We start from the raw sequence: 24,211 nt of genomic DNA, 5'->3' as shown, positions 1-24,211 counted from the left end.
TCATAGAGGAAGCAGGAATTGATTGCCTCTGGAAATTCCTCTTTCTCCAGTAGCTATAGAGGGAGCCCTTACGGTGACATAGTTGGGTACCTAACTATTAATATCTTGTCATACAGAGAAGCTGATCAATAGCACTGTTGATCTGGTTTTAGGCCCACTGGATCTCTGTCTCTTAACTGGTATAGTCAGTCTCATACATCTTAAACTCATCCAGTCCAAGCTGCTTATATAACTTGTGAGTCAAATGGATGGCACAGAAATGATGAAGCTGAATTATGTCTTCTTCTCCCCAGATCGGGACACTGATTGTGCTGATCTGCTCTGTGACAGCCCTCTTTGCACTATCCATACTCTGGGGAGATCAATGGAAAACTGTCCACCTGTCTCTCCAGGTAAGAGGGGCTGGAAGGTCTGTTTGAAAGCACAGCTTGGTGATAGAAGCATTTAGTGGTAAATGGCAGCAGATATTCCATGCAGTGGGTGTATTTCACATGGGTTTTCCTGGCAGGGTATGTGCTGTCGCATAAGCTTTTGTTATGACTTAATGTTGCCTATTGGGAGAAAGGAAGCCAAGATCTGAGGTTGAACTTCAAGCTGTGTGATGTAACATGCCTCAGTTTGGGAACTCACAATAGGTTGGTTGTTAGGGGTTTTTGGCACTGTTAATCTGCAGGTGCCCAGGGCACGTAAATCAGACCCCTTTGGCTGGTACAAGGGTTTTCTCCCTAACCCGATCCTGCCACTTCAGCAGCTTCAGCATTAGCACATTTCAGGCTTTGTGACTCAGAAGAGCTCCATCTCCTGAGGACAGGACAGCACTGAGTGTTTGGGAATCATGTGGGGAATCACGAAGGTATCAGGTTGGATAGCATGCTGGATGCAAGAGCTCAGAGTGCATGGTCTGGTGGCCTCCTCAGCTCTCTGGGTGTGAAGATGGGGACAAGAGCTGCCCAGTGTTTAGTGTTTGAGCATCCATGTCCCCACATGTATTTGGAAGGAATTACATAGGATTTGACTACACACCTACCTTTCAGACGTTATTCGTGCCTGTCACCTCTCCACCATGAGGCTTATTGCTTGTGAGTGCTGGGAGAGCAATGCACATGGCCTGGAAGAGGAATCACAGGTGTGATGTTTGTAGTGTGTGTTCAATTGCACATTCCTGCTCTGGAGTTTGGTAGCCATTTGGGCTATGTGCTGGCAAAGGGAATGGGAAACCAGCATCTTTCCCTTCCCATTACAGACTCCAGGAGAGGTGGATGAGGAGAAAGAGACACAAGAGCCTTTGGGTTCCCTACAAGTGTTGTTAATGCCCTTTAGGATGCTTCACACGGCTTCCAGCTGCTGTTCCCAAAGGACAGCAATCTCTCATTGATCCTGTGTCATGTCCGTTAGCCCTGCTAAGCTATCTCAAGTATCCTGGACATCTGAGATGGCACATCTGTTGACACAATTGAAACCTGCTTCTGGTGGAACGATGTTGGTATCAAGTGTCTGGGGCAGACAGTATCATATGCAATAGCTCTAAATGTCTGCTGCTTGCTCCAAGCCTTCCGGTTTAGAGGGTCAGGCATGGACTGAGCAAAAGGAAAGGCTCACAACTGGATAGCTTTATGCCTTAGCACATATTAGACTGGAGCTGAGGAACAATTCCTGCCCCACAGGGTGCTCAGGCATTGGAACAGGCTGCCCAGGGCAGGGCTGCAGGCACCAGCCCTGCAAGGGTTCACACCCCATGGAGATGAGGCCTCAGTGCCATGGGGCAGGGGTGGGAATGGGCAGTGCTGGGAATGGTTGGACTGGATGAGCTTAAAGGGCTTTTCCAGGCTGGCTGATTCTATGGTTCTATGGTACCTTAATAACATTTAGTTCTAGCTGGAACAGAAACCATTCAGCTCTGATGCACATGGGAAAATGATGGACTGGTTTCTTTGATAGATTTGCCTAGTTTTAGGAAATGTGTCATACTAACATCCATTTGGTATCTGTACAAGTGGTAAGCCATTTCTTCTTTGTAATAAGCAATATATCTACTTCTCTTACACTGTAATATTTAGTTCCATATGTTTTGTTAGCATCAGTTTGATGATTTAGCTGCAGAGTGGTGTGGAGATGACTACTAACTGGATGAGACTGGATTGGGTTAGATTGAATTAAACTGGTTCCTTCTGGAAGAGCTTCACAGATTATGGTATAACAGTGATGGCAATTGTGTGAGGAGGACAGTGGTGTCCCCTTCAGCTGACAGGAGAGTAAGGAGCACCCCTTTTCTTGGTTAGAGGCACATACATCTCTCCTCCAACTCCAGAGGTGTTTGGTGCATCCAATTCAGGTGCAGGAGAGAGGTTGAACTGGTGGTTGTCTCCATCAGGAACCCATCAGGTGGAAAGCTTTCACCATGGTGGAGCTTGTTTCCATATGTTTTCTTGCTTAATCCTTTGAATAAATTCCTTTTCTCTCCTTGCCAGATCACAGCTCCCTACCTCCACATAGGAGCAATAGCCATCATGGTCCTCCTGTCCTGGCCTGTGGCTTTTCATGCCATCAGAGCAGATAGGAAAGGTACAGTAGTTCTTCCTATTCTCTGTATGACAAAAGACATATATCAGTGTGGGAAAACAGATATACAGGAGACTTTGAATTTCTGTGTATCCAGGGAAATTAGTGGCACTTGGGCTGTGCATTGTGCTGTGTGTTACTGGTTTGCATGCCCCATTGCACAGTTTTGGCCTATGCCAAGGCAGTGACCTGCCTTGAGATGAAGGAGATCAGCAGAAATGCCCATGTTCTGAGTCATGCATGGAGGCTTGTTCAGCCTGATCTTTGCTTGCTGTACTCAGCTTTGATATCTCAGAAGGCATCTCCAGTCCAATGAATCCACTTCAGTGCATCTCAGGAGAAGCCAGCTGAGATAGAGAGGGGAAAGAGCTTCTTAATCAGTTCCTAGTGTTATCTCATGGGGAGTTCATGTCTACCCCCAACAAATGGGACCAAGCAGTGTAAGGGCAACAACTGCAGAAGAACCTGGCCCTGGGACTGGCTGCTCTTCTCTGACCTAGGCTCTCCATATAGCCAAAAATATCTACATGACACCTATCTGCAGGTGTTGATTCATAATAAAAACCTCAGTATGGGATGGTGAAAACAGGGATTTTTTCTTGTCTGTGATTTTTCTGGGGAGAATATGCTGGGACCCCAGACATTACATTCCACCATGGCTAATGGACTCCTGGCTCAATACATCAGCTTGATGTAAGCCCAAGTTCCTTCAGAGCCACTGGTGCAATGTGCAGAGGGGTAGTGGTACCAATTCAAGAAAGATGATGCATAGATGCTCATTTCATAGAGGAGCTGTTTTGTTCCTCAAGGTGAATGCTCCCTGGGGCTCTTCTTCATTGTGAGTGAAACTTCAAATCCTGCTTGTTCTTATCTAAGTAAGATAAAAACCAAAAGCATCCTCCTCTTGAAGGTTGTTTTTCTGCATGGGGGATATTTCATTACACCACCTCTAAAGGAAGGGAAGGTAGAGCCATGCCTTGCTATAAGGCACAGTGAGATGTAATGAAAGCACAAACCCTGCAGTCCTGACTTAGCTCATGTCCTTGCTTTGACCAGTTAGTTTTCTGGTTGCATTGGAGAGAAAGTGAATATTAGTGGGAAGAAGGGATGGAAAAAGGGATGTGACAAAGCCCAACAGCTATTGAGCTGCAAGGCTGCATTAAAAGTCAAGGCAAACCTGTATGTTACTGCATGGATTAACTCTAGCCTTCCTCCTTTGGATTCTTTCAGTTATTCAGGTGATAATTGTTGGTCCGTACCTGGCTATCCTTCTCTTTCTTTTCTTGATACCTCTGGGGATGTACTCACCTTGCATCAGACAGACGGGGACGCTTGGACCAAAGCCAGACCTCATTGGACACCGTGGAGCACCAATGGTAGGTCTGGAGATGTTATTTTACATCATTTCTTCATCCTTCATCATCATCTTCTGTTTTCATCCCATGAAATCTGTGGAGGGGGAGACATTCCTGGTTGGAATTGCATGCCAAAGGCTTCACTGCATGGGGTTCCTAACAAGGATAACACTGTCCCTGAGGGATAAGATGGGTTTGGTGGCTAAAGTGGGAGAAAACAATGGGCTTTAACAAGATAATGGTGTTCCCTTAATAAAAACCAGAGGTGTCACAAAGAGACAGAAAGTACAGAGACCTGCAGGGTGTGTTTGAAAAGGATCTGCTCATGTGCTTTTGGTTTGTTTCTAGCTGGCACCAGAAAACACTGAGATGTCATTTCAGAAGACAATTGAACACGGTGGGGCTGGTCTTGAAACAGATGTCACCATCAGGTAAGGGGAAAACATCCCATCCCACCAAATACATGCTTCTTGGGAGCTGGAATGAGATGATCTCTAAGGTCCCTTCCAACCCAAACCATTCTATGATCCTTCTACTAACAGTTGCCTTTAGAGACATGCAGCTGCAGACAATTAGGTTTTACTGATGGCTGAGACAGGGTGCCGCATGTTGGTGTGTGATGATTGGGGCTGTAGGGCATGGTTGTTCTCAGGCAAGTCAATAAGCTGTAACCATTGATTTTAGCAACCATTATTTCTGCAGTGTGTTTTAGATGCTTTGCAGAGCTTAAAGACAAATCCCTACCCTAGTTTGACTTCCAGGTCACAGTGAGGGTTGTATCAGGCCTACAGACCAACAGAAAGTTGTGTTCAGACTTGTGACAGCATTGTCCTAATTGTTAGACCTGTAAGTGCATTTGTTTGGGGGACCCATTGCCATGAGTTGCTAACATGCTTGTATGGATGAGCAGTTTCCAGGCATTGAATGAGGAAAATACTGATGTTTAGATGTTCTACTAATGTGGATCTTCCTGTAAGAAAAGTCTTACAGAAAGGTCTACTAATTGCACAGAATCATACAATGGTTAGGGTTGGAAAGGACCTTAAGATCATCCAGTTCCAAACCCCTGCCATGGGCAGGGACACCTCACACTAAACCATGGCACCCAAGGCTCTGTCCAACCTGGCCTTGAACACTGCCAGGGATGGAGCATTCACAACTTCCCTGGGCAACCCATTCCAGTGCCTCAGCACCCTCACAGTAAAGAACTTCTGCCTTATATCCAATCTAAACTTCCCCTGTTTCAGTTTGAACCCATCACCCCTTGTCCTGTCACTGCAGTTCCTAATGAATAGTCCCTCCCCAGCATCCTTGTAGCCCCCTTCAGACACTGGAAGCTGCTCTGAGGTCTCCACGCAGCTTCTCTTCTCCAGGCTCAACAGCCCCAGTGTTCTCAGCCTGGCTCCATACAGGAGCTGCTCCAGCCCCTGCTCATCCTCGTGGCCTCCTCTGGACTTGTTCCAACAGTTCCATGTCCTTTTTATGTTCTTTGCCCTAAAGCAACTGAGGTACATACAGACATGGCTTCTCCAAGGTCACCCAGCAGTATTTAAGCTGGGAATAACCTGGTGTCTTGAGCCTTCCTCCCTACCCAACCCTATGCACCAAGGGAGGCTGTAGTGCTCATACCATGATAAACCCGCACCGCAGATGACCTGAACTCTTGCTCTCCAACAGCTATGATGGAGTTCCTTTCCTCATGCATGATAGAAGCTTGAGGAGGACAACTAACATCAAGGAGGTCTACCCCAATAACGTTACTGAAAATGCTGCGTTCTTCTCTTGGGATACTTTGCAGAGGTTGAATGCTGGGAAGTGGTTCCTTAAGGTAAGCACCATAAAGAACTATCATCAACTGGATGTGGAAGAGACACCAGCTGGTTACTACTTAATAGCATGAATGCTGAGAGAGGAACTACTGGTTGAGCCAGGGCTTGAAGAAGTCAGTAGGAATTCTTTGTGTCTCCTTGGTTTGTCCAGTTGGCCTTTAGGATTCAGGAGACCCCTAACAGTTGGTTGGTGGGTGTTCTTGTGGCTCCTTATCATGGCAGCAGCAGAACACATGGGCTGGGTGAAGAAGATGAGAACTACTTGTGGAAGGTGCTGTGTATGTGAGCCACAGCTGACACAGTAGGACTGAGAAGCACAGCAGAGCTAGCTGTGCACTATGCAATATAGGTCTCAGAAGAAGCGATGAGTGTCATCACAGCTGTTGTCACATCTCCCAGTGCCTAAAGGGGTTGCAGGAAAGCTGGAGAGGGGCTTGGGACAAGGGCCTGTTGGGCCAGGCCAAGGGGAATGGCTTGAACCTGCCCAAGAGAGGGGAGACTGAGCTGAGCTTTCCTTTTTCCTTCTTAGAGACAAGAGTATTTTGGATCCAGCCAACTCCCAGAGGCAGCATCCTGATTGATTTCCTTTCTTTATCTCTTTATTTCTAGGACAAACCATTCTCATCCATCCGCTTACTGTCCAAGGCAGACCAAAACCGGGCAATGAACCAGACGATTTACAAGCTAAGTGATTTCTTGCGCCTTGCTGAGAGTCACGATAAATATGTGATATTTGACCTCTACCGCCCTCCAGATAAACATCCTTACAGGAACTCCTGGGTCAACAGAACACTGGAAGTCATCTTTGAGTCAGGGATTAGACCTCATCTGGTAAGGTGGCTTCACTTCACCATATCCCTTTTCCTTGCTCTCCAAGTTGGAACTTTGGGGTCATTCCCTATATGATTTTGCCTGCATAAGGTCCTTGTATTTGGCTTGTTTTAAGAAGCATCATTTGGACTCTATTGCTATGATTGGTTCCTCAGCAGGTACAAAATGGTGTAACCCTACAGCAGCAGAGAAATAAGTTAATATATGTACCAGCTGATGCCTTAGCCCCCCGAGGACATCCTTTCATCATTGTAATAATTGGCAGCCTACACCCTGCTACCTATGCTTATTTTATATATTGCATAGAAAGTCCCAGCTTGAACCGAGATACATTGAGTTTGAAGCCTTCGTTACATTATTCCTGGCTTAAATTGAAATACATGGAGTTTGGAGCTTTCATTGCCTTATTCCTGACTTGAACTGAAATACATGGAGTTTGAAGCCTTTGTTGCCTTCCTCCAGCAATGGATGAATGCTAAACTCTTGTGGGTTAGGTCAATGTCTGGGTTGCTACTCTGATCTGCGCCTGCTGAAGCCTTTTCTCCTATGCTGGGAGAACAGGGGAATGTTTTCCATTGCCTTTCCCATAAACTCAAGCTGTCTTTTCATCCATTTCAAACATCACATCTTTTGTTGTGCTGTGTGCAACGTACTCACTGATTTAAAGATGATAAGCAAGGAACAATGAATACTTATGTCTTGATGAAAGTCACTTGCAAGTTTTAAGCCTGCATCCAAATATCCTTTGATCCCTGAAAGAACCATGTCGTTCGACAGGCTGGGTTAAGCCCCTCAAGATATTATCTCTACTGGGTTTATATCAAAGGCAGGGCATTTTAGTATGTCTGCTGTGAACTCAGTATCCTCTTGCTGCCTGCAGGTCCTATGGCTGGAGAACAGCATGAGGTCCTTTGTTCACTCTGTTGCTCCTGGGTTTCAGCAGACAAGTGGCAGCAAGGCCCCAGTCGAAGACCTATTGATGAGTAATGTTGTCAAACTCAATCTGGCCTACAAGGAAATGTCCAGTGAAGATATCCGGTAGGTTGTAGTTTCACCCAAAGAACAGTTGAATTGCGTCTGGACTATGTTTGCCTCATGTGTGTGGCAATGTCTCCCTCCAGTGACCAGCCTTAGGATCGATAGCATTTTAGGAAAAGCCCCTTTAGATCAAGCGGTCACCCCCATGATGGCATTTTGGGAGTGAAGGACTGTGGTTGCTTACTGTTGACCGTGTGTATGGCCAAGAGGTGACATATGTAATTACACCTCCGCTGCCCTAAGTCCGTATTTACTTGACTGAGACCTTAGGATTCTCTGGGTACAACACCACAGCTGTCTTCTGATGTCTTGTCTTTCTATCCATGCCATCCTCAGTCCCACCAGCACTGAATCATGGAGATTGAACAACCATTTAACCATGGTGGCTCTTCCACAGACATCAGTGTAAGCACATAACACTATGGTGAGAGTCCATCACCCTCCTGTAGCTGGTGTTGTGGAGAGTTCAGTTCTTGTCTCTGTTGCTACCAATACTCTGCTGTTAGTGATACACTGAAAACGTCATCTCTCCAGTGGAAGGCTCCATGGTCATAGTGGGAGTTTCCCAAATGGTCCTCTCATATGAAAGAAAACAGAAATAACAGCCTTATGTGTCCAGCCCTCCTTTTGTAAATAGGTTTTTTTTGCTCCTTCCAGTGCACAAACACATTGAAATCTAACTAAAAACCCCAATGGAACAGAAAAGGTTTAATCCTTTGGATGAAATCCATGTTGGTGTTTCCTCAATGATAATATTCACAGGATATAAAATCCCACCTAGATCCATTTGGGTAAACCCTGGATAGATCCTAGGTAGATTTACAACCATAGACCATGATTCACAACACATACCCATGATGCATTCCATTACCATTATACAGAGCCTGCTCTTACTTCACAGTAAGTTTCAATAGCTTATAAGAACTTGGGAAAGGATGAGTTGATGCAGCACACATGAGTAGCCAGCTTTGAGTTGGTTTTGAACACACTCTTGGGAGATCACAAGCACATCATTACATGGATTGATACAGCAGAAGGATAAGCAAAGTTTTGACATTTGACTTGTGTTGGCTTCCAACACATCAGCAATTCTGTATTAACCAATTGTGAACAACTAATCATTGGCTGGTTGGCTTTCCTTTCTGTTCCTTACCTAGGTCCTAAAGCAAGCCTTTCTTACAGAACATTGCTGCCTCTCCTTGATTGAGCCCAAAGGAAGCACTAAGGCTTATTCATAGAACCATAGAATTAGCTGGGTTGGGAAAGACCTTTAAGATCAGCAAGTCCAACCGTTACCTCAGGACAACCAAGTCCACCACTAAACCATATCAAAAGGCATTGTGTATGTAAACCATTGTTGCCTTTGGTCTTTTAAAGGAAATACGCTGAAGCAAACATCACCACCAACTTCTATGTGATCAGTGAGCCTTGGCTTTTCTCCCTGGCGTGGTGCTCTGGAGCACACTCTGTGACCACCAATGCTGTCCATACACTGAAGAACCTCAACCAGCCACTCTTCCTCATGGTAAGTGAAAATATTCCCTATCCCAGGGATAGGAAGTAGGGTTGGGATGTTCATGTTACCTTTGGAGACCATAGGCCAGTTCATGCATGGGTAAAGGACCCTATGCATGAAAAGGACCTGAGTAGAAGCCTGGCTTACCTGCATCCTCTGAGCCACCCCATGTATCACCATGCCCTTCTCTTCTTTGCACTTTGCTGAGGTAGAAGCATCCTGCTTGTTAGGATTTGTAACTTAGGCCTTGAGATGAGGGAAAAGAAGTCATATTGAGATGTGTGTGAAGAAAGGCAGGGCATTTGGGGGCACAAATGTGCAAGGATTTCCATTTCTAAGCCCTTGAAGCACCTTATGTATGTCAGAAGTTCCTAGTTTCCTAGGGCTTCCCACTGCCCTTCTCAAACCTGGTCTTGTTCCACAAGCCCAAGGGTAACAACCATAGAAATAACCCTTCCTTGCCCTGAGAAATGATTTTCCACATAAGTTGTCTATTCCCTATTCTGCCTTGGACAACTTGCAGGGCTAAGCATCACCTGGGTCCCACCAAAGCCCCTGCAGCCTTAAGGCTATTAGTTTGGACAACTGCCTTTACACTCTCAAAGTAGGTTTTATGATGCTCCCATCCAGACAGCTACAGTGTTTCAATGCATTCCAAGGGAGGGTGAAGGTCCAGTCTCAGGATAAAGCTTAAATGCCCTTAGACTTAAAGCAGGAGCCACCCCAGACACTTCATGTGGTTGCTTAAGGACAGTTTTGAGCATCAAGCCCAGCTGATGATGATGTTGGGGAGAAGCAGAGAAAACTACTGCCTATACAAATGGGAGGTCCCTGTTACATGCACTGTGATAAAGTTCAATCCACTTGGCCACACCACAGGTCTTTATGAAGGGTGATGCTTTAGCACCAACACCCATCAGTGAGTGGCCACTTTGAAGTGGCCAAACCAAATAGCCTAAACACCTGAGGGATGTTACTGCACATGCAAACCAAGCATCTGAATGGCCATAGGCATAGATTGATGGAATCACAGAATGGTTTGTGTTGTAAGGGAGCTTAAACCTCATCCAGTGCCAACCACCTTCCACTAGAGCAGGTTGCTCCAAGCCCCTTCCAACGTGGCCTTGAACACTTCCATATTCAAGGAACAAGAAAGAACTTTAGCAACTTTTTTGCATACCTCGAGGTCTTTGGTGCTGGACACATCCTCTGTTGTTCTCTTCCAGACTCCGAAGCAGTACAACATCATGTGGATCCTGACAGATCTGACCTCAATGCTCCTCATCTCACTCATCTTTGCTCTGCACTGGTAACTACCAAGTTGCTAATGGCTGTCCTGACCTGATCTTTTGCTCCAGGTGGAGGGAAAGAGGGATGCTTTCAGGTGATCTGAAGGGTTAAAGCTGCTCTTGAGAGCATCACTTTTCCCTTCAGGAATGAGAAGAAAGTCCTGAAAGTCTCCTAAAACCTCTCTGCTTCTCCTGCTTGCTCTCATTTTCCCTTTCCATTTTGAAAGCTCAGCCATTCCCTACCCTCAGGATTCAATGGAGACCTTGTAGATTTATGGCAGCATCATAAACCAGTTATGAAAGCTGATGGGCTGAGAAAGGAACTGGTTTTTCTAGTATTACTATTTAGACTTTGTTGCATTGGACTGACTTAGGAGGAAAGCTTTCACCTTGCTTTCCAGGCTGCAGTTTGCAGCGTGGTTCACACCACCATGGTCTGACCTTCCTGTGCCTGTCTCCTCCATGCTGTGTGTGCACTTCCAAGGGCCCTGCAGAAGCTTCTTTTCTGGGCTGGAATTGCAGCAAGGGCATTCCCAGCCCTGCTGGCAGTGAAGGGCCAAGCAGTGCCTGAGGACCCTGCACAGTCCTGTTTGTCAGGTTTATGAACACATCATAAAGTCATGGAATGGTTTGGGTTGGAAGGGACCTCAAAGCTCATCCAGTTCCAACCTCCTGCCATGGGCAGGGACCCCTTCCACTGGAGCAGCTGCTCCAAGCCCCTGTGTCCAACCTGGCCGTGAGCACTGCCAGGGATGGGGCAGCCACAGCTTCTCTGGGCACCCTGTGCCAGCACCTCAGCACTCTAAGAAGTAAAGAACTTCTTCCTTATAACCAACCTAAATCTCCCCTCCAGCACATTAAACCCATTCACCCTTGTCCTATAACTGCAGTCCCTAATGAAGAGCCCCTCTCCAGCATCCTTGGAGCCCCTTCAGACACTGGAAGCTGCTCTCAGGTCTCCACGCAGCTTCTCTTTAGCAAAACCACAAACATTTCCTGGCTTTTAAACTCGTCACTATTTTTTACACAACAAGGTTTAGTCACAAAGTTGCCTTCAAAATGCTGTTGCACACGTGAAGTGTGGATGCTTAGACATCAGTCATGCACTGGAGTCCCCTCTATGAAAAGACCTGAGCAAACCCCAATATACCAGGGCATTTCCTACCCTGACAAAGTAGAAACAAGCATCCATGGCATCAAGGAGGTGGGAGGGGAACCACAACAAGCATTGGCCTGACCCAGGTTCTTTGCCCCATGCAGGTGGCGAGAGCGGAGTTTCTCCTGCTGTGCCAAAGATGATGACCCGATGCTGGATAACGGCACCTACAATAAGTTCAAGACAGGTGAGCAGGGCAAGGGGATCCGCTGATGGTTGGCATGGATGTCCTGATGGATGGGATGGTGATGGGTGTCCATGCTGTGGGGAAGGATGGATGCATCCCGGGTTGTTTCAGTCTCAGTGCAGGTGGCAGTGATTTCTTCCCTCTGTTCAGCACTGGTGAGGCTACATCTAGGCACTGGGTCCAGTTCGGGCTCCTCAGTACCAAGGAGATTGTAATAAATGGGAGTGAACTCAATGGGGCCACTAAGCTGGAGGATGGGGCATTTGAGATCTGGGTTTGCATGGTGGGAGGGAAAAACAAGGGGCATCACTGTCTTCAGCCATAGAATCATGGAATGGCCATGGTTGGAAAGGACCTTAAGATCATCCAGTTCCAACCATCTAATGGGAGGGTGTAGAGAACATGGAGCCAGATGTTTCTTGGTTGTGTAGTGACAACACCACGAGCAACCTTGGAAAATGTGGCTAGATATAAAGAGAAGAAAGTCTTCCCCATGAGGGTGATCAGATACCAGAACAGGGACCAGACAGTGGGGAATATCCACCCTCAGAGCTGCTCAAAGCCCTAAGCAGTCCTATCTAATTGGCCGTGCTTCAAGCAGAGATTGGAGCAGAGGCATCCAGATGTCACCTCCAACATGCATCACTCTGTGATGCTGTGGAAAGAGGTACTGAGCACTCTTGGATCTGCACCCTTGAGTGGCATTGGCTGGGGTTGCACCAGGTTTCTGCACCCATGGAGCTATCATGCACATAAAATAACCCAGCCTGGGCTGTTCACATTTTCAGCCAGGTCCTGTTTGCTCACAATGGTTAGTAAAACAGATGCAGATGTTTCAGCAGCTCCCTGTGTGTCCTCTTTTCCAGAGCTCAACAGCATGCCTAACATCAGTATCTGACAGCAAGCACAGAGGGATGTGGACCTGTCACCTTAATGAGGACTGGAGAGCAGACAATGCCCTTCCTGCAATGCAAACACTGACCTGCCAAGGGGGACCCGCATCTCTGGTGACAAGGAGCCATTTGCCTTTGTGACTCTGCTGAACATGAGCATCAAACTTCCTTTCCTATAGCTGTTCTTTCAATCCGTGCCTGGGATGCAGGGGGGACAGAGCTGCAGCCATGAAGAAGCTGTGCACTGTGATGAGATGCAGCAACCACATGAGAGCCACCGTTTACCTCTGAGCCCATTTGCATCCCATAGGGATGTAATCCCTGTTTTCCCTCCTGCTGTGCATAAGCAAGCCCTCTGTCTCCACAGCTGTGTGCTGCAGATGTGCTGCAACATCTGGGCATCATCCAGTCCTCTCCATGTTAGACCAATCTCTTATCCACACATTCCCTCCCTCCTTCATTGCAGGTCTCCTCCATGCCTGCGGGCACACTAAGCCCCACCATGATGGTCAAGTGCTGCTGCCTGGATCATTAAGATCCATTCCTTTCTATAACACAGACAAGGGCACTTAGGTTTTCCTCTTATCTGCTCTTGCCCTGCCACAGATTCTAACAGGACAGCCTCTTCCCCTTAGCTGTGGCCAAGGGCATACCTCTCCATGGGTGCTGAAGGACTTTTTGGTGCCTTTGCCATGTAGCTACTGGGTCTATAACCAAAAATACACCACTTCTTTTATTCAGAAGACTTGAGCTGCATGTGAATCGGTCCCACCAAGTATCCTGGTTGCTTTTCCATTGGGAAGGTCTGTATAACCTGTGCTGCACCCTGGGATCGATTCCTGTTTTCATTTCTCCCAGTGGCTACTGGCACACAGCATGGAGAGGGGTCTATGCCTTGTTTTGCAAGGGAGGTGTGAGCATCTCCCAGGTTTAAGCCATACATTTCTACTTGAATAGGTAAGAAGAACACATCTTTTGTAAGTTTTAAATGCTGTTTTAAATATGTTTTAGCTCTCCTGTCCTGTTGTGGTCATATTTTGGCAAAGTGGGAAAGAAGAAGAAAATAGTCATCTTTACCTGCATCAGGCTATAGACATTTTCTCATATATGAGCCTTATGCAGCTTGGTGGGTTTACTAAATAAAGCTACCACAAGTGAATTGTGACAGGGAACCATTAGGTTTCAGAGTTAACTGTGCTGAGAAGCACTCAAACCTTTCCAAGTTGTGACTCTGGTGTATTTTGGGGGCTATAAATGTAAAAAGGCTGAATCATCCTTTGGAAAATGGGCCAAAGGGCTTGTAGATTGGTGTAGAACAGGTCCAGATCTAAGCAGCATGGGGAAAGGATGCTACTGATGGTTTTACTACCTCTCAAAGCACTGCGTTCGTAGCTGGTTCATCACTTCTTTTGGGTACCATTCATGTGGAGGCCCGTGAGCAACAAAATAGGAGGTGGAGAGTGTGTGAGTTGGGCAGTGGTGTGTACCATGGGGTCCTCAGCCAGGTGAAGGACTTAGCTATGGTCCCCCAACCACTGCTGTGCATATGTATTGGAAAAGCCACCTCACTGTGTCTTCATCCATGTATCTGCCTGCTGCTTGGTCCATACACAGTGGTATATCCCCACATTTCCAGTCCGGACACACTGATTTGCTCCCCATTGCTGGATACACTCACCAAAAACCCGACTCTGCAAGGAGATGTCTTGTCCTCAGTGAGGACCTGAAGTCCCGAGCCCACCCTTTCCTATGGAAACACCATCACAACCACATGGAACATCCTCCCACAAACCACTTGATGCTTTTTAATCAGAGCAGTTCACTTGAACATATGTTTTCCATGTTACATTGCTTGGTGTGGATACAAAGAGGCCAGTAGATGCTAATACATATGACACACAGGCACACGCACACGGAGTTCCAGCACCCCTCATAACAATGGGGTGCATGGGAGGCCAACAGAGCTGTAAGCAGAGGGATGAAGGTGGTGGTGGGGAAAAGCTGGCCCAGGACAGTGTTGGAGATCATTGCTGTGCTGCATCATCTACTGAGTGTGTTGTGGGAGACTTAAAGGAAGCAGTGGTGGTGGTGGAGATGATGATGGGCACATGTCTAAGGACAGTGGTATCCCTGGGACAGCTGGATCATGGCAGCTGGGGAGGGGAGAGAAGCATCAGATGGGTGGTGAGAAGGCAGCTTGACTCCCAGTGTAGCCTTGGCTGGTGTAACCATGTTCCCATTACCAAAGTACCTTGTAGGGGATGATGGAGAAAGGCAATCTCCCACCAGCCCTGGTAGATGTGCAGCATCTCATTCTCTTTGGTGGAGCAATCACGGTCCAAAACCACTGCTGCCTCCCAGTCAGATGTTACAGTACTTGAGGTCTGGTAAGCAGTGCTGCTGCCTCTGCCTGGCACGCCATGGTGCTGGAGAACTGAGCCAAGGTCATTGAATCACAGGTTCACAGCCTGGTTTGGGTTGGAAGGGACCTTAAAGCTCATCCAGCTCCAACCCCTGCCATGGGCAGGGACCCCTTCCACTGGAGCAGCTGCTCCAAGCCCCTGTGTCCAACCTGGCCTTGAGCACTGCCAGGGATGGGGCAGCCACAGCTTCTCTGGGCACCCTGTGCCAGCGCCTCAGCACCCTCCCAGGGAACAGCTTCTGCCTCAGAGCTCAGCTCAGTCTCCCCTCTCTTGGGCAGGTTCAAGCCATTCCCCTTGTCCTATTTCTACAGTCTCTGATGAAGAGTCCCTCTCTGGCATCCAGAAGAGCTCAATAGAACAACACACCCCACCATATGGACTTCCATGAAACACCCAAACTCAGCCCAATACCTGGCACCAAGAGAGGTTTCCCATATCTACTGAGATCCACTCAGTGTTAGTGATGCCAGCACCAGATCTTGGTGGACAACTGTCACCCCTCCTGATGCCCCACACCCAGGTACACGTTCCTTTCAAGCCTGACTTTGGAAAGGCACCCCAGTTTCCTTCCCCTGCATCCCCACAGACACAGCATGGCTTCAGCATCCTCCCTCCTGGCAGGTCCCATCTCTGCCCCAAAGCAGCCTGGTCCATGCTACATGGTGTTGGGTGGAAGATGGGACAACCATCTTTCATCTTCCAACCATTTCTAAAGAGCAGATTAGCACAGCCAACCAAAGATGGAGAAAAGCCCACCAAAATCAAGGGTCTGCCCTCAGTGAGAGTGGTTCAGGTCCAGCTGAGAGCCATTTTACACAGCAACACACACAAAAGCATAATAGAATCATAAACTGTTTCCATCCCCAATGGCCAAGTCCGTGTTTGAATTACAGCTCAACACAGGCTTAGCCTCAAGTCTTCCAAGCACGGGGCCTTCAAAACCCCTATATCCATATTGAAGCTTGTAGTAAACATCCTCCCAGGGTTATTCTGTCTGGGCACAGGAGATAACTCATCTTCCAAGCTTCACTTCCAGCTGATCCCAGAAGCTGGGAATGATGTGCATTATCCTCTGGTGTTCCTGGCTCTGGGGGAATCCCTGGGTGAGACATTGTCCTGCAGGTCACCCTCAGCCCCGAGTCAGTGTCCAGATACCAGCACAAAATGTAGGATTTGATTTCTTTTTTTTCCTTTTTAATATCTTAAAAAATAAATAGAAGAAGAAACAACACTTTAAAATCTGTTCTTTAAATACCTCCAGCATTGCACAGACAGCACTTTAACCTGTTCCATCAGTAGTTGGTTTATTCTGATTCCTAGTTAAAATGCTCCTCCCTGCTTTGTCTTCCTGTCCTTCATAAGAACACAGTGTATTCTGTTGTAATGTCCAAACCCAAGCCCTGCAGTGTTCATTGGACACCTTTCCAGCATGGTTCAGGGCTCTGTTACCCCTCTTCAAGCCTGAAATGCCCAAAACCTCACCAAAAAGCTGTTAGCATCCCCATAGCTCTTTCTTAAGAGAAAAACCAAACCAAACCACACGCACACACACACAGAGATAAAATCCTCTTTCAAGAGCCTTTGTGATGCCAACCATTGGGTTCAGGCAAACCACCTGCCCGAGTGTCTTTGCTTGGTCACTGAGAGCAGTGGTGTCCACTGGAAAGCTTTCAGGTGCAAGATGGTGTTGGGGTGCAGGGTGAAGGAGGAGGAAGGTCAGAGATAGTCATCTTCGCTGGAAGGGGAGGTGGGATTGGAGCCCTCAAGGTCAGAGTCCAGTGAGCTCCCTGATGGTGTCCGGCTCATCTTCCACATCTGGGAGGCAAAGGTTCTGCCCCAGCTGCATGGGTATCCCACGGGCCTCAGCTGGTGAATGAGCCGCATGGCCATGTGCCAGTGGCTTCTTGCAGTTCACTTGCTACCCTTGGCGCTCCTCTGTTTGCTCATGGCTGTTAGCATCTGGCTGATGTACGAGGTCAGCAGATCATCCATCTTGTACCCCTGAGGAGGAGAGAGAAGAGGTTACCTGCCTTTTTACTGCATAGTTTCAAGGGTCTAGCTTGTGCCTCCTGAACACACTGACTTCCAGTTGTTGGCTTTCAAGTTTTGGGTACATTTTGACCTGTTCAACAGTTCTCCTTGGGATTGTAGTGATAGGACAAGGGGTGATGGGTTCAAACTGAAACAGGGGAAGTTCAGGTTGGAGATAAGGAAAAGGTTCTTTACTGTAAGGGTGGTGAGGTGCTGGCACAGGGTGCCCAAAGTGACAAATGCTCCATCCCTGACAGTGTTCAAGACCAGGTCAGATGGAATGTTGGGTGCCATGGTTTAGTGTGAGGTGTCCCTGCCCATGGCAGGGGATTGGAACTGTATGATCTTAAGGTCCTTTCCTACCCAAACCATTCTGTGATTCTATGACAAGACACCATCACAAGGAACACAGTCCAAACACAATCTGCAGTGTTGAGGTGGAGGAACTCACCATACCAGGATGCTATTGAGCCTTGAATGGGGCCTCAGTTCTCAAATGGTCAACAAAATAATGAATGCCTCAGATTAATAACAATTAATCTAGCAGGAACTTTTATCCTTCGTGCTTTTGGTTTAATGTGGAGATAACAAAGTGACAAAGTTTAGTGGTGGACTTGGCAGTCCTGGGGTAATGGTTGGATTTGACGGTCTTAAAGGTCTTTTTCAACCCAGCTGATCCTATAATTCTAAGGTTTTATCGTTGCTGTGACTGTTACTAGGGACAAGCTGGGAGAAGGATCTTGGAAAACCAACATATTGGCTTTAAAGTTCTTTCCAGTCTGGTGACAGAGAGCAGTGCCTCATGCTCATGAGATAGCAACATCCATCAGGCTTGCTTCTAAGTGGGTGATGGACCAAGTGATAGCCCTGATCCATTGAGCAGAGCCAGGGGAAACCCAGAAGTAAGAAAAACACACTGTTGACTGTTCTAAGGGACAGGTTTCAGCACAGAATATCCCCGAGACACAATTTGTTGAAAGCATCTCATTTTACCCAAAAAAGTGAGGATTTGGTTTATTTGTGCCCAATAACCTTTAGCGCTCCTTACCAGGGAGGTCTCACAGAGCAGCTTGCTTCCTCTCACCAGGTTGCCAATGGTTATATGGAAGTAGGTGTTGCCACTGCTCCAGTTGGAGATCTTGGTGAAGGGGTGAGTGATGAGGATATCCTGGTGGGAACAAGAAGACTGACACTCAACACAAGAGAGCCTCAACTTCCATGAAAGGCTTTGGGGACCTTCAGTCTCTTCCTTCACTTGCCATTGAAGTAGACCAAGGACGTCTACCGTGAGGAGACTGTACTATGGCCTCATTGGAATGGCAATGAGGTGCAAGACTCTGGATCCTCCAGTGCTGGTGGAAGACTGTTGTACTGCTATTACCTTCTGGCTGGTGGAAACAACCAATTGGAGCTCATCTACTCCAGCTCCTGTCCTAATGTCTATGAAAGGATTAAGGAAGAAGTATGCATTCTCTAGTTATATGCCCCTAAAGGTGAAGGTCTCGACCCATCTCCTGTAGAAAAAGGCTGGGCTGGGTCTCTATAACACTGAATTTCTGCCTCCAGAAACTTTTCTGGCTATACACCCTTTCTAATTAGGCTTAAGGAGAACACCTGAATAACATGTGCTTTGGGATAACTTCTGTGAGGAGTCTGGGAGTGAACTCAGGAATATCAGTTTTGCTTACCTTGGTTTTGGGATCAATGAGGCTGACTCCATGCTTATTGATGGCAATTAGAAGGATTTCTGGATAATTTGGCTCTGTAGTTTGCTGTTGGGAATGAGATGAACCAGTTAGGAGGTGTATCATGCAAAATCTGACCCCTTCCTCTTTCCTCTCTCTCTGTCTTCTGCCAGTATTTGGTGGACCATTAACTGTCACCCAGTTTATCCTTTAAAGATAAACAGAGCTCATTAAGATATCAGTGATTTCAGGGCTGTCTAGTTAAGCATAGATCTCATAAATGCATGATAATGAGTGGGTGAGTTGCTGATAGTATTAAGTTCATTGCTCCCTTTGGTAGCATCTCAGAAGTGAGGTCATCTTGCCATTGGCAAGGAAGAGCTGGCAAACCCCAGATGTTTCCATTTCCAATCTGCTTGGTGTTCTGCTCCTCCTCATGTCCACTCTGTGGACAACCAGACCAAGACTGCACTGCTCTGTCCCCTTCTGATCTTTCCATTCAGTTTTGTTCCTGCTGTAAACCCTTCTCCCAGCCCTGTACCATGAGGAATTCCAGTTGGATTGATGAGGCAGAGCACAGGGGATGGGGTCAGCTCCTGCTCTGTCACATCTTTCTTGGCTACCAAGTCACTTTTGGAGGAAAAATCATAGGATGTATTTGGATTCCTTATTCCATCTATGATGGACACAACAGAAAATGGGGTGCCCAAGCTCAAGTAACTGATGAGTAATTCCAGCAACTTGTTTCAAGCCAGGCTCACTGTGTAGTTACTGAGGAGAGGGAGCTGCAATTGGATGTCCAGAGTGCTTGGACAGACTTCTGGCCTCTCTGTCTTTGATGGGAGTCTGGTGCTGTAATGGGTTGTCTGGATCTGGTTTGTGGTGGGTGCAGACAACTCCCTTGGAAAACCACATCCCCTTTGAAGAGAATAGCACTTGGCTCTTCAGCAGCACAATATAGACCCAATGACTGAGATACACTGAAGCCCTACAATGCCTCTGTGCAAAGAGGCAGGACAGCAATAAATGAGTGTATTGTACTGATGGAGAGTCTCACACTCTTTCCCTGCTTCATCAGGCTTGTCCCAGTCTGGTGCAGACACTGGGACAACCCTGCCTACCTGGGACCTCTCTGTGTAATGGGGCTCCTGACCTTGGTTAAAGAGACAGAGAAAACCCTAAGCAGGGCAGGTACCTTCACTTCGAAGAATGCAGATCCAAACGTAGGCCACTTGAAGATAATCTTTAGGAAGGCAAGCTTGGCTTCTTCTCTTGATTTGCCTGCATGCTTGTTGTAGTATGCCACAATGGACTGCAACAGAAAACACAACAGAGCTGGATGGCTCACACTACCTAGCACCAGGGGTGTTTGCAGAGAGGAAGCATCATTCCCACAAAGAGGTTTGGTTCTAATCTCTGCTCCAATGAACACTTCACAGAAGTGATGGTTGCTCACTGGAGAGGACATGGAACCAAGTCCTTCTTTCTTAGGTAAGTTGTGACTCCATTAGAAGGATTATAAGCTTCGATCCTCTAATTTAAGCAGCAGAGGAGACTGAGAGGCCTTCAACCAGAGAAGCTGATAGCTCACTGTTTGGGCACATGGATGAGGTCAATTCCCAGGAAACAGAAAGGACTTATATGACTATTGGCAGTGAGACACTGTTGTTATTTTATGGCTCTAGACCTGTGTACCCATGCCATAGTCCTCACCGTGTAAAGCAGGAAGAATTACCCCTCTACTCAGTAGTTTGTCTTAAACAACAGATCTCTACATGAAACCATCTCCCAGCACGTGTTCATATGGTGTTGCATCCACCAGCACATGTCCATATGGTGTTGCATCCACCACCACAACCACATGCATCACAAAGAAAACCCACTGCAAAGCACATATGTATGAACACACATATATAATTCCTCCTGCTGTTGGTGCTAGGGAGGCTGAAGCTCTGCTAAGGCTCAAGAAGGACCATGGGCCACCTCAATCTGATATCCCCCCTTCAATGCACATCAAACAAGTCACCCAAGAGACTGTGCTTGACCCAAGCTGCTGTTTTACCCTTTTCCAGTCATCTGGAGAGATCTGCCGGATGAGGTCCTGAGGCACCAGCTCCTTCAGGAGCTTGGGGATGCTGGGGAAATAGGACTTGTCATCCTCAAACTTCACCCGGTAGATGAGAGCTGCCAGCTGCAGGACCTCTTCCCGTGTGCACTTGTGGTAGCCACGTAGGTACTTTGGTAACTCCTGCATGGAGGAAGGAATGATTCAGGAACAGAGGGAGTAACCATGGACCTTCACCCTCAGGTGTTAAATGGAGTTTGTGGGGGCATCCGGCCCCTGGTTAAGGGGCTGAGCCCTGGGAACACTCATAGCAGTTGTGTTGAGTGTAGCGGAAAGGCAATTGAGACCATACTAGACATGAAAGATCCTCTCTCGTCTAAACCAGTCTCCTGTTAGGTGAAACAGGGAGGTCCTCATGTTAACTGTCAGGTGTGTGAAACTACAGCGTTGTTCACCCTCCCTCATCTTAGGAAATCCACCCCTAATAATGGCCACTTGGAAGAGAATGAGTTTTCCAAGTGTCTGAAAATGTGACCAACTCAAGCACTAAGGGATACGGTCAGACTGGAATAACCACTTTATCCAGGCAAGAACACAGGGATTGTATCTGTGTGAGAGAGCTTTGGGACATGGAAGTGTCTCTCCATCCCAGAAGAAACAAGAACACTAGAACTGCAACTTCTTACCTGACTACTGGGACCATCTCAGCTCATCTCCATGACTGGAAGTGGCTGAAAACCCTCAGAATGCTTCTGAATTCAGCCTCCTTGCCAAGGCTGGACATGCTCTCTACTGTTTCTTCATGCCCACCCAAGAGAGCTGGCCTAAATCCCAGCTGAGCTCAATACCCCATAGTGCACAAAGGCTGCTCCTTGCCATGCAACTCAACAGTGCCCTTTGTAGGCTACCATTCAAGGTAAAAGTTAATGCAAGACTTCATCCATCTGCAGATGGAAAGGGTCTTCATAACCCATTCCTAATTCCTCCAAGGTCTCCACTGCTACTGCAGGCTCCCCAGTACCTGGTAATAGTGGAAGATTGAATCTGCCATTGAGTCCTTTCCAGGTGTTGTGTTGGTCCACAGCTTCTTCATGAAGAACACTTGATAGGTGAGAGAAGGCACTATACCTGTGCAAGGGGAGCAGGTATGTAAGAGCAATGATATGAGTACCAGCTATCAGTTGGTATCCCTACAAGGCACTGGTGCCCATGTGCCATCACAACCTGCAAGCACACTTGCAGGGCCAAATGGGCTCTGATCTTGCAGAGAAAACCACATCTTTCCCTTGCAAAGCTTTAATAGAATAGAAAGAGTGTCTGGATGCATTTGCATGACTGCGCTGCAATGCTAATGCTCATGCCTAATGCAGGACAGAGGAATTGCACCCTGGAGGCACCGCTGTCTTGCAGCCACTGATACATGCAGTCAGCTCCATTGTGGATATATGCAGTGAGGTGAGATGAATCCCACCACTGAAACCATTGCAAACATGCAGATGCTCCTCATAGGGACAAGGTCTATGGAGCAGACCTGTCGTTGCTCCTGGGCAGATCATCTCCCAGTGATGTCCCCAAGGCTATGCAGCCAGCACCCCTACAACAGCATGGTCAACCTTGTCTGCAAGGGCTGGAGGGCTCTAGGAGGGCAGAGTGTGACCCACAATGGAGAACAGGCACTGTTACCATCCTTTGCTGGTCTTGCTTTCTTTATCCAGTCTGTCAGGTGTCTCACAAAGTCAAAGAAGAAATCTCCCTCGGGCACACTGATGACCTGGGGGGCACAGCACAGAGTTACAAAGCCTGAGCAAACAGCAAGAGGCCAAAGGAAGGGTTGGCCATTGCCCCATCTCCTGTAGTTGTTGCTCTCTGCTTTGTCCTGGTTACACTGATGTGCTATAAACTGCTGGCTTGAGGAAGCCACTACCAGCACCTTGCCACAGGCTCTGCCTCTAATTTCTCCCTTTACTCCTGATTGTAGCTTCCTGTTTCACTGGAGCCATTCATTTCCCTTCATGATGACTACCTCCATGTGTTTCTCCCCTTTGTCTGGAGCAGCTCTAAGCCATGTATTTTTCTTCCTTAATCCTTTCTTAAAAACCCACCTCAACAACAGACCAGAAGAGTTTTACCTGTCTGGGTTTTAAGCCCTTTGGGATGATTCATAGAACCATAAAATCACAGAATCCCAGACTGGTTTGTGTTGGAAGGGACCTTAAAGCTCATCCAGCTCCAACCCCTGCCATGGGCAGGGACACCTTCCACTGGAGCAGCTGCTCCAAGCCCCTGTGTCCAACCTGGCCTTGAGCACTGCCAGGGATGGGGCAGCCACAGCTTCTCTGGGCACCCTGTGCCAGCGCCTCAGCACCCTCACAGGGAACAGCTTCTGCCTAAGAGCTCAGCTCAGTCTCCCCTCTCTTGGGCAGGTTAAAGCTGTTCCCCCTTGTCTACCCACTAGCACATGGGTCTCCCTGAGTGCTTTAGGTGGGTCACTCACCTTGTCGGAGATCTTGACGAAGAGGCTGAAGCCTTCAGAGGACTTCAGGAGCAGCCTGTTGGAGATGTTCTGGCAGAAGTCCTTGGCTTTCGTGCTGGACTCTACTTCAAATGCCTACAAAGAGAGGAAGATCCTCACCACTGCTACCTCCAGGTTCATTTCCACTCTGTGCTGTCTTTGAGGAACTCTAAGCTCAGATGCACAAAGGGGTTTAGATGCCCACCACCATGAAACCATTGACATTGAGGATTGTGACTGAACAAGGGAAGGATTGTTTGCCAGGGATGGAGCATTCACAACTTCCCTGGGCAACCCATTCCAGTGCCTCAGCACCCTCACAGTAAAGAATTTCTTTCTTATATCCAATCTAAACCTCTGCTGTTTAAGTTTCAACCCATTACCCCCTTGTCCTATCACTACAGTCCCTAATGAATAGTCCCTCCCCAGCATCCCTGTAGGCCCCCTTCAGATACTGGAAGGCTGCTATGAGGTCTCCACGCAGCTTTAGTCACACTGTGCTGGCTTATCCAGGGCTCCCCAGGCAATGTAAGAGATTATTCTGATCCAACAGTTGGGTCTTAGAGCTATCAGAGCTATTTGAGGGGATAGAGACACCAAGACACCTCGAGGCTGCTTTGTCTCAGTTGTCTCTTCACTGATGATAATGAAGTCAGATGTCTGGTTTAGACCAAATACATCACTTCTAGATGGCTGGGCAGGAGATGACTCCTGCTTTATGTGAGGATGAGATACCTAAAGGTCTGATCACCTACATGCAGGTTCCAGTCCTGGTTTTGCCTTTATTTCTGTGCTCAGTATTTACATCACCTCAGTTTTGCTTTGCCCATTTAAAGAGATTC

General features: G+C 47.4%; 2 protein-coding genes across 2 annotated transcripts in view; one reads left to right on the top strand and one right to left on the bottom strand.

Annotated features, from left to right (window-relative positions):
• GDPD4 (glycerophosphodiester phosphodiesterase domain containing 4) overlaps positions 1-12,879 on the top strand; it is a 35,329-nt gene extending 22,450 nt beyond the window's left edge. Inside the window, exons 6-16 of the mRNA XM_005144777.2 lie at positions 294-392; positions 2,469-2,562; positions 3,790-3,935; positions 4,263-4,345; positions 5,592-5,742; positions 6,353-6,574; positions 7,455-7,612; positions 8,990-9,137; positions 10,355-10,437; positions 11,678-11,760; positions 12,627-12,879. Of these exons, the coding sequence (XP_005144834.1) occupies positions 294-392; positions 2,469-2,562; positions 3,790-3,935; positions 4,263-4,345; positions 5,592-5,742; positions 6,353-6,574; positions 7,455-7,612; positions 8,990-9,137; positions 10,355-10,437; positions 11,678-11,760; positions 12,627-12,658 (1,299 nt within the window). The 3' untranslated portion in view covers positions 12,659-12,879. The remainder of the gene's footprint in view (positions 1-293; positions 393-2,468; positions 2,563-3,789; positions 3,936-4,262; positions 4,346-5,591; positions 5,743-6,352; positions 6,575-7,454; positions 7,613-8,989; positions 9,138-10,354; positions 10,438-11,677; positions 11,761-12,626) is intronic.
• Positions 12,880-16,359: 3,480 nt separating this feature from the next.
• MYO7A (myosin VIIA) overlaps positions 16,360-24,211 on the bottom strand; it is a 104,556-nt gene continuing 96,704 nt past the window's right edge. The window contains 8 exon segments of the mRNA XM_034074426.1: positions 16,360-17,077; positions 18,156-18,275; positions 18,796-18,879; positions 19,988-20,104; positions 20,855-21,040; positions 21,879-21,985; positions 22,541-22,628; positions 23,352-23,465. Of these exon segments, the coding sequence (XP_033930317.1) occupies positions 16,988-17,077; positions 18,156-18,275; positions 18,796-18,879; positions 19,988-20,104; positions 20,855-21,040; positions 21,879-21,985; positions 22,541-22,628; positions 23,352-23,465 (906 nt within the window). The 3' untranslated portion in view covers positions 16,360-16,987.

The sequence above is a fragment of the Melopsittacus undulatus genome, chromosome 2 (assembly GCF_012275295.1).
Source record: "Melopsittacus undulatus isolate bMelUnd1 chromosome 2, bMelUnd1.mat.Z, whole genome shotgun sequence".
NCBI lineage: Eukaryota > Metazoa > Chordata > Aves > Psittaciformes > Psittaculidae > Melopsittacus > Melopsittacus undulatus.
This window is presented reverse-complemented; position numbering and strand designations above follow the sequence as displayed.